General features: G+C 37.4%; 1 protein-coding gene and 1 pseudogene across 1 annotated transcript; both read left to right on the top strand.

Moving 5' to 3' along the window:
- Positions 1–1,274: 1,274 nt before the first annotated feature.
- Positions 1,275–3,102, top strand: LOC149046837 (melanocyte-stimulating hormone receptor-like; annotated as a pseudogene).
- Positions 3,103–5,894: 2,792 nt separating this feature from the next.
- On the top strand, positions 5,895–6,529 carry LOC149046838 (uncharacterized). Its single transcript, XM_089204161.1, has 2 exons — positions 5,895–6,015; positions 6,192–6,529. The coding sequence occupies exons 1-2, from the start codon at positions 5,895–5,897 to the stop codon at positions 6,527–6,529; spliced, it is 459 nt and encodes a 152-aa protein (XP_089060287.1).
- Positions 6,530–10,364: the final 3,835 nt, after the last annotated feature.

The following is a 10,364-nucleotide window of genomic DNA, read 5'->3' on the forward strand; positions in this document are numbered from 1 at the left end:
AACCTGCGGATCTGTTGCGTGTGATGACTGAATAAGAAGTATTTTACCACCCTTGTTATTTTTCTCTGTTTTTGTGCATCATTGCCTTAGATATAAATAGGCAATAACAGACAGGCATGGAGACATCTGCAAGATATTTAGTTCAAAGCGCTGTGAAACAAAACATCTAACTTTGGAAAACTGAAAATAAAAGATCAAGTCAAGACGTAAATCATTTCAGTAGAAGATTGAAAACAAGACAACTACAACCTCTTAATACATAAAAAAGGAAATTTGAAAAGAATTGCAAAGTTATAAAAATACTCCTTCCCTGATGGAAAAATTATTTGTATCGTTTATGGAGCTAAAAAAATTTAAAAAATTGGAATTTTGGAGAAACATATTAGATTACATAGACGGAATTTTCATTTATAGCATGTCGACTGACTAAACTTTACTGAGGAAGTTTGTTTGCTGATTTTAGTTTATTAAGAAAGATAGACTTACGTGATAGTGGCCTGGCAAGTGCCGTCAAGACATGAATAATCTCCGTTACATACAGATACAAATAACCATCAGGAAAAACGAAAAAACTGTTAATTAAGTTGTAATAACTGAAAATTTTTTTCTCGTTGCCAAGAAATGCGATTGTGCTGGTTAAGGTTTCATTTAAAATCGGTAATTATCAATTTTTCTCGTTTGATGCTCCATTGATTGCTTGAAATCGATTTTTGCAAAGCAAGCAAAAGCAATGTGACAATATGAGCAAAGAAGCAGACATGTATATATTACCTCCTGTGTGTATTATTATTATGAGTGAAATCTTAATGCAAAAATCTAAAATTAAAAGTTTCTAACCAGAACAAAATTTGTAGTGCTTGACATTGTTAAGTTGTAGAACTGCCGGTACCATTCCAAATGAAAGGAAAATTCCGAGACAAAACTGAGGATTTTGCGAAAAAAAGAAAACTTGGCGGAACCTTTTAATGGTAAATTAGAAAAGTTAAAATATCATGGAATTTCCAGTTTCCAAATAATCGTTCCCTTTTTTGTTTCGTAATAAGAAACGAGGTGTTAGCTCCATTAAGAAAACACTTTGACATCTTTTAGCACACGACTTACAGATTGTTCAAACATCTTTAACAGGAAAAATGCTGTCGGAGGTTTTAAGTCTATTATGTAAAGAAAGTGCGTTTTAATATTGATGGCTCAGCAGGTGCTGATAAGATGGAATACAAACTGCTGAAACTGAAGACGCAAAAAAGAGACGACCGTTCATTAGGCTACTTTGAAAAATGAACGGAACAAAAAATTTGGCACGGGACGGAAAGCTGCGAATATTTGATGAGCAGGCATGTTTCCCTTCTTTGGTCGGTGGATTATAACAACAATCAGTTTATTTGTCAACAGCCAACATTCTCCTATCCCTCACAGCATTTCTTGGAAATTCTGTCATCCTTGTTGCCCTTCATAAGGAATCTTGCCTTCATCCTCCGTCCAAACTTTTGTATCGTTGTCTGGCAACAACTGATCTGTTGGTTGGCCTTGTATGCCAGCCTCTCCATGCTACTTATTGGATGTCTGTCTCTTACGAGCACTGGAGCCTTTGTAGATTTGCATATGACACATTCTCCGTATCAGCCTATGCATTATGTTCAGTGTCGTTGTTAACGATGACGGCCATAAGCGTGGACAGACTTCTCGCCTTGTTGTTAGGGCTAAGGTACAGAGAACTCGTAACTTTGAAACGTACTTATATCATTGTAGCTACCTTTTGGGTGTTATCTGGTTTCACTGCGTTAAGCTACCTTTTAGATCCCCGTATAGCCACGTGGTATACCTCTTTAGCTAGACCATGTTGCATATTTATCGCACTGGCTTTGTACATAAAGATTTCCCGCTCGCTCAGTCGTCATCAGGCTCATGTACAAGATCACGTCCAACAGCAGCCGAACCAACCAAACGCATTGAATATGGCGCAGTACAGGAGGGCAGTGTACAGTGCCTTGTGGGTGCAGTTAGCATTAGTTGTTTGTTATGTACCATTTACTATAGTGGAAACTGTGATCGCTTTTAGTAAAACATATTCATCACACTTAGTCATCAACTGGGGAATAGCACTTTCCTTAGTCTATTGTAACTCAACTTTAAACCCGTTTATTTACTACTGGAGGATTAGGGAAGTAAGGCGAGCGGTGAAACATACAGTAAGACAAGCACTTCACTTGCATGGTCAAGAAGCAATAGAGACGTGAGTTTGACTTTACTTTCCTGTCTAATTTTCTTTCTTTTCAAAATCTCTCGTTTTTCCAAAATTTAACGTAACTTTTTAATTCTTTTATGTTTCTTGGTTAATTACTTACTTCTCAACTTTTTGTGGGCTAAAACAGAAACTGTGATGCTGCGTCAGTGGAGGGTATTACAAGATAATTTGGTTTTAACCACTAATATGATAATGTAAATAGGCCACCGTAAAGAGCTTTTATAGCTCACCTTTCAAGTATTAGCCTTTCGTCAGAGCGAATCAAATTCTCTTAACTTTGAAAGGGTACATTTAACAATGGATTCGTGCGTTCATTAGGATCTGAAGCACGCGGGAAGTTTTGAGAGCTTGAAAGATAAGTAAGAGTCGCTAAAGACCTAGCCGAGAGCAACAAGAAGTTCCTAAATAATAAATTTTGTTTGTAAGGGTAAACGGAATAAATTTTTCATCGGGTGTTAATAGTTTTCAATCATTAGCATCCCTTCATTTCCATCTCAATCAATAAATGATCATCTTCACCTCAGTATTGGAATATAACTGTCGCTCAAGTGAAACGCAGCAAGAATAAATCAGTCACCTCTCGAATACATGGAAGCTTCCGTGATACGACAATATTTTTCATGTCTTTTTGCTCAAAAGATGTTTGAAAGAAGACATTGTGTATAGAGTTTACTAGGCTATCTTTAGCTTGTTATCCGGAAAAATCACCATGAATCTGAAACGGAAATAAAGGAGCTGCAAAACGTAATTGATTACACAGTCAAATTTAAATATCTTAAATAAGTTTGCCCCCGAAGCCATACATCAATTTTGAATATTTGTACAGAAAACTCGGAAAATGTCACCAGGCTTACTGACATCACCGGTATGAGCTATTACACTGTAAGAAAAGAGTCATATTAAAGGTGTCTTCCTATTTGCCTCTTATTTTTGTCTCGTACCTTACTGTTATTTCATACCTCAGACAAGTTAAAGGAAGAAAAAACCTTTTTTATTACTTATGCATTTTAATCTGTGAATGCTGGTGAATGAGGAAGTCTTGATTTGAATGTTGTTTAGGAAGAAAGGTTTCACTGATGATTGTAGGCTTATATTCGTTTCTTCACCGCAGTGCGCATATATGATTTTCATATATCTACAATCATCTATAATCGTTATTCATCACTTGGATGGTTTATTTGGACCCAACATAATGACCAGCTCCCAGTTGGCTTGTTAGCTGAGTTGGTAGAGCGCCGGTATCGCAGAGGTCATGTGTTCACAATCCCGCACGTGCCTGAATTTTTTTCAGGTCTTATTTCAACTACTAGTTCAATAGTGTTCATAGCTGCGAGGATCTCTTATATTCGTTTCTTCACCGGAGTGCACATTATATGATTTTCATATATCTAAATTCATTATTCTTGCAATCAAGTTAAAGTTCATGGTAAAACCTCACTCCATGCAGAACATCTAAATGTAATGTAGAAAAAAAGGCGAATACAAAGAGGGTAAAATTGCACCTACATTTTACCCTTCAAAACTCTCCTCACATGAAATAAATAATAGCAGCACAAGAGAATTTAGGAGCAATCATTTTCTTGTAAACGCAATTTGTGGTTAGCTAATAAGTTATTTAGATACCAAGTTATGGGTCGCGCAAAAAAAAAATGGTTGCTGATGAAATTAAGAGTGGTGGAGATATTTACAGAAAAGACTGGTTGTGTGCTGAAGTTGCTTTGGTAACAAAATTAGTGTATGTGGAAATTTGGAAGGAGAGACATGCATCTCTTGCCATCTCCACTCCCTTAATCTTTTCATCATATTTTCCAGGATTGGTCTACTCATGGGTGGTATTTCGATTTTCAATAATTGTTGTTTCACAGGGTTCACCTCAGTTTTTTATCCTGGAATTTCTATAGGAAGTTTGTATAAAATAAATCCAGAGTCAGGGCAATCCAGTATATCATTAAACCCAACATCCGCAGGCGCTGAAATGCCCCCAACGCAAAAACCTCCAAGATTTCACAGAAAAATGAAAAAGGATTGGGTAAAAATGGAAGGTCGGTAGTGTTTACCAAAAATAGGTTCCCGGCCAAAAATGTTAGGATTGGAATCTCTCTATCTTAAAAAACTGACATAAGTCCCTGTATTATACCTACTCTTGATTCCTTGCATGCTTTTTAAGAGGCCCTGCGCCTAAGAAAAGACCGATGATTTCAGGCTAAAAATTAAAATCGGCCGATTTTTATCTTCCAAGTAGAGGTTACCTAATACTATTTAAAAATGAATTTCTTTTGCTTCAGTTTCGCTTTAAACCAAAAATATCTAGCCGCAAGCTTGTTACGTCTGATAGCAGCAAAATCTGTCCCAAAATATGCCCTTTCAAAAACCGGTTCAAAAATCACTATCGCAACACAAAAAAATGAGAAAACTACGCAGTTATGAAGAAAAAGGCCTTTTAATGCAATATCATTCGATAACCATCGAAAAACTGCCGAAGCGAATGAAAAATAAATTTTCAAATATTGCATATCAAATTAGATGGAGCGTTGGAGTTGATTTTAAAATAATTATTTCTACAAAATCCAACGCTGTTGAAAGCAATCACAGTGATGAATCAGACATTATAAGGGTATACATTACGTTCCTGAAAAGACATTTTTCGGCCAAAGTATATTGACCTTGTACGAAGCGTTCAAAGTTGCAGTGTTTACCATTATGTTGCTACTTCGGCGAAACACTTCTCTGTTGCCAATACGTCCATGGATAGCGTGGTAAATGTCACTTTAATTTAAACCTTGCTAGGCGATCAAATACCATCTTAAATAGAATGATATGGTATTAAAAGAGAAAGGAAGATGAAAAATAGCTAGAAAAAGAAAATAATTTACGTTTACCATCTGCTGAGGGGAGTTGAATCTTGGAAATGTTATCGCGTGACAGCACTCATTTCTCGAAACTACGGCGGAATTCAAGCAACTGTATAGAATATAAGTAAAAAAAACAACTCTTCTGCCGCCAGAAATCCTGAAGTGAAAAATTTTTATATTATTGCCATGAATGATGGTGAATTCAGGTAAAAATTAGCCTCAGATGGTGTCCATTTAGTACTTTGGTGGGCTGCAAGTATTCCGTTACATTCCAACGGACGTTACGGGTCAGCACTTACAGGGGTCAGCGGACGTAAAAATAGAAACAACCAGGTATAATCATGACAGATGCCTGTACTTTGTCAAAAGAGTGTCTCCTGGACTGCGGATCCTCTCGTGATCGCACGGAGACAGTGTTTCTGTATGAATGTCGAGATGATGTAACTACGCATCTGAAAATTGTTTTTTGTCGCGAGCAAATCTGAAAGAATACGAGGTCATCCTGCAAAGGGTTGGCCTCGACCGTTTGTCTCATGAAGAAGTGAAAACATTACGTGTTTGTGCTCGCCATCGCTATGGTATGGACAAGTACTCGAGGCCATCAAACTGTGTCAGTATCCAGGGCACAAAGGACCACCTACCAGCGTCAAAAGTCGTGGCGTGATCAACCCTGCCATGGCCAAGTAGGTGTTTCAGTTGTTTAATATATCTGTGCCGATAAGTTCACGTAAGAATAAAACATACAACTTTTGGAGGATTTCTTTGTCATAAAAATTTTCTTATTTTACAGTTGAACGACAATGAACGACTTTACAGAAAGAAGACATGCAGAAAGAGTTCCTGAAGAAGAGTTATACAGAAGGGATAAACCAGTGTGGTACCTCCCTCACCCCAGTGACGCATCCCTTGAAACACGGCAAGGTGAGGTATGTTCATGATTGTGCAGCAAAGCTATGACAAACATCAGTAAATCAGTAGCTGCTGCACGGCCCGGATCGGACAGATCAGCTAGTGGGTGTCTTAAGTCGATACGGACAAAAAAAGAAATGGAAGAGTATCCAATAGTGAAACGCTATCTAGTGCTACATCTTCACCAGGTGTAGCTACTTTCTGTCCAAGGAAGACAGCCCAGTTGAATCAGGAGTGGTTTGATGCAAAAGTAGAAGCGACAGTGAAGCGCAACATGTATGTAGATGACATGATGAAGTCAGCAAGTGCCACAGAGAAAGTAGTCCATTTAGCAAATAAACTGCATAGGTTGTTAGAGAAAGGCGGTTTTCGCTTGACAAAGTGGTACATTAATGATAGAGAAGTGCTGGCTGCGATCCTAGAGTCTGAAAAAGCCAAATCTGTGGTTAATTTTGAGCTTGAACGACTTCCTACAGAGAGTGCTCTTGACCTCAGGTGGAATACAGAGGAAGACAAATTTGCATGAGAGGTCTTGGAGAAGATATCGCAGCTAGCGAACCAGAGAGCAATGACACGAAGAGGGATTGTGCCAGCTGTTTATTCCATCTTCGATCCTTTGAGATTTATCGCGGGATTTATGAAGGCTAAGTTGCCGTTGCAAACTCTCAGTAGAAAGAGGTTGGGCAGGGATGACTCATTAGAGGAAGATGACAAAAAGTAATGGAAGTGCTGGTCAGACGATCTCTCAAAGCTGCAAGAAATGCAAGTAGACCGCTGTTTCAAGCCAAAGGGATTTGGCGAAGTTAAAGAAGTACAACTACACCTCTTAGACGTTTCTTGTCAATGATATGCAACCGTCATTTACCTACGTTCAAAAGATGTGACCAACCAAGTTCACTGTGCGTTTGACAAGGGTAAAGCAAGCTTAGATCCCATACGTGAAGTTTAAATTCCAAGATTGGAACTGACAGCTCTCCTGAGAGCTCTCCAGGATTATTCGAGAAGAATAAGTGTATAGTAGACCATGTGCACTACTAGACTGACACAGCTTCCGTGTTGAAGTGCATCAACTTTATTAACTCGCGGCTAGGCCAAGCGGAGACACTGGTCTTAGTAGGGACTATGATACGCAAATATTAATTCACTTACTCACCAAGTCACTCAGTGTAGGCACTGCCGTAAATATGTTACTCTGATCTAGTTTTCGGTTTGTTCATCTCGTCACGTGATGTAAAATAAACAGTTTGCCCTTAGGTTAAATCATATTCTGACTGATTTCAGTCTTTCAACCTTTTTGAGAGTGAATATCAAAAGCGAAAATTATTTATGTACATCCTCTATGTTAAAGCAGTCTAAAGATTAGTGACAAGTTTTTATAATCTTTAAAGCGACCTTGAAGATTATCTGCAAATGGGCTGAAAGGAATGACAATAGAACTAATTGTACTCTTAAGAAGTTGCATTTGGAATATAAAATCAATTTTTAAGAAAGTTTATGTAAGTTATAAACAAATAAATAGCAAATGAATATAGCATAACAAACCTTTCTTTTTAATTTCTAACAGTTTTGGTTTTAAAATTCAGTTTTTCCCCTTTTTCACATTTTACTCATGAAAGTGTTAGACAGTTGTACCTGACTTAAACTACACTCATATTTAAAATTCATTTGATCTCGAGCTCAGAGGTCGTTCCAAAAAGTGTTATTGTTTCTAAGAATTTGTAGCAGGATTCTGTGATCGAACTAGGACTTTTGGTCTTTCTAATCGCTTGAAGAAACTCAGAAAATTTCCTCCCCAGTTAATTTTCTTAAGGAAGTTAGCTGGGCCGGAATCAGAAAAGAAATGGGAAAAGAGAGCCCCTTCTTAATCGATAATGAAGTTCATTTATTCTGAGAGAAAAAGCTTGGTTACATCATGTACGAGATGGTTGTCAGGTGATTTAAGGAGGCTACCTTTTCTCAGGGGTAACTAACTCCTGCCATGTGTTATAGCCTGGCTCGCTGATTTATTTTCGAGGCATTTTTCGCTTTGATTAAAAAAAGAAGACAGTAAAAAAAAAATGCTAATTCAACCCTAGGAAATCCATGAGAATCAAAAGGAATCAGAAGGGAACAGTCTACAGTATAAGTTCTAGTTTCCCCATTCTTAGTTTTTCGATTTTTTTGTACCGGCTGTCAAAACATATTTGTAATCAAGACCCTATTTTATTTCTTATTAATGAATAATAGAAGAATAATTAATGAGAAATCTGTTCTAGTTTTCTTGAGAACTATTCGACAGTTTAAATAATCTATCGTCCACAGTGTAGGCCAGGCCAAATATGGAGTTAATTCCTCTTTATTTTTGTCTACTGGAAGCTCCTTCGTTCGGTTTTATCGAAACGTCTTTCTTTTGGTTCATAACCGTTTGTTAATGCGCAAAAGATGATCACAGATTGAATACTGCTTCGAAGTTAGCATTCGACGAGTTTTAAGCGTTTTAATTTTCAGCCTAATAAGAAGGATAAACCTTTCACTACAGTGTACTGGGAACTTTCCTAACATTCCGAAATATGGCAACATTTGCAAAGATTGTTCATTTACAAGCAATGAGCGCATTTATTAGACGAATGTCCCTGAAAACGAATATTTTAATAGCAGATGAGGATCATTGATAAGATGTGAGACCACAAAGGTTTTACATGGTCTCTTTGTAACGATCCATTTCACTTCGGTGGCGAATTTTGCACAAAGTTGCACTGCTTAATAGTCAAAGAGCAAAGATTACCCAAGAAAACAGGACTGATTCATTACAGGCTTTTCCATCAATTAAAACGTTAATCATGCAAAATTGCCTTAATTAACAATATACTATTTCTATTTACTGGGTATATGACAGAACACTGGATATCCTTCTACATGCACTTATCAAGTTGTCGACTTGGTGGTTGATGCTTTCGAAAGTTAAACAACAGAAAAAACTTGAATGGAAAACAGTCATGACTTTTCCCTATATTTCAAAACCTCCGCCTGTTGACTAACCTTAACCACGAATGTTTTGTTATTTAGGTGAGAAGACAAACTTTCATAATATCCTGAAGGAATATTCAATAAGGTTTTAAAACCATCCCTTGATCGGAGGCAGTTTCTTTTTCAACACCTTAAAACATTTGTAAACCTTTAGTTGAAATTCTAATAGTAATCTCCCCCTTCGCCTCCTGACTCCCGCCCTTCATTATGTTGCTCAAGTCTTCAGGTTAATCAAGAGGATCAGAAACTTGGGTCTAACTTTCAAACTGTGCCAAAACTTAACATTGTTGTTCATTTTCTTGCCCTTTTTTCGGCAGGGGGATCATTGGGTCCCAATGAAAGTTATTACAGGTCAGGGCCCAGTTGTTCAAAGGCTGATTAGTGCTAACCCAGGGTTAAATTTTAATCCAGGTTTCTATATTTCTCTGTTCAAAAGCCGTTTTGGAATAATTTTACCCACTGTTTTTAGAGCATTCAATTATCAAATTGTTGTCAAAAAGAAATAAACTGAATTTGCTCTTCAAGCATTCAGATCTGAAATCAAATTTCTCTCTAACCCCAGGTTATCTTAACCCAGCTTTGAACAACCCGGCCCAGTTTTCTTAATTAAACTAAGTTTCACTAACCTGGTTATCACAGTTTGACCATCGCCAACCGTGGAGTTATTTTCACAAGTTTATCCCGTCATTCAGAAAACATCAGCATGCACAGTATTGTTATTTCAACTATGATCACTGAAAAATAGAAAAAGCATAAAAAAAAAAACTGATCGAAACTGTTGGTATGCGTGGGCCCCCCTACAATTTGTCTTTTTTGAGAATGGAAAAGCAACGACTCAGAATTTCTGCAGCATTGAACCTTGCAACACATAAAATTTTTCTTTAACTCAGGATGTCATTGCCTGCAGAATTTCTGCTGCTGTGGACGTCATACTGTGCAGAATTTCTGCAGCACTGGACTTCAAGGCGTGCAGAATTTTTTCACGCTTGGGCCGTCAAACCTTGCAGAATTTCTGCAGCATTCGACACCAGACCATGCAGAATTTCTGCAGCACTGGTCGTCAAACCTTACAGAATTTCTGTATTACAGTTCGTAATACCATGTCAAATAAAAATGAAAAAAAACCGCTTAAACATATTGAGGGTTAAAATCAAAGACTTTGTCGTTCCGTTCCTAAACGTGTAGAGCATTATGTGCACTTTGACAAGAGTTAACAACCAACGCAGTAAAAAACTGAATATTTGTAAGGGTAAAATACACCTACATTTAACTCTGCGTTGAATTATACAAAACTTTGCTCTTTTGAAACACATTTTCCGTGAAAACTGAAGCATTTTGCTTTTATTACATAGGAG

The sequence above is a fragment of the Pocillopora damicornis genome, chromosome 4 (genome assembly GCF_964200805.1).
Source record: "Pocillopora damicornis chromosome 4, jaPocDami1.2, whole genome shotgun sequence".
Lineage (NCBI taxonomy): Eukaryota > Metazoa > Cnidaria > Anthozoa > Scleractinia > Pocilloporidae > Pocillopora > Pocillopora damicornis.

Excerpts from the sequence above, each read along its gene's own strand:
- LOC149046838 (XM_089204161.1), top strand. The coding sequence starts at position 5,895 with ATGAACGACTTTACAGAAAGAAGACATGCAGAAAGAGTTCCTGAAGAA. Across the intron at positions 6,016-6,191 it reads ATCCCTTGAAACACGGCAAG|GTGTAGCTACTTTCTGTCCA; the intron begins GTGAGGTATGTT and ends CATCTTCACCAG.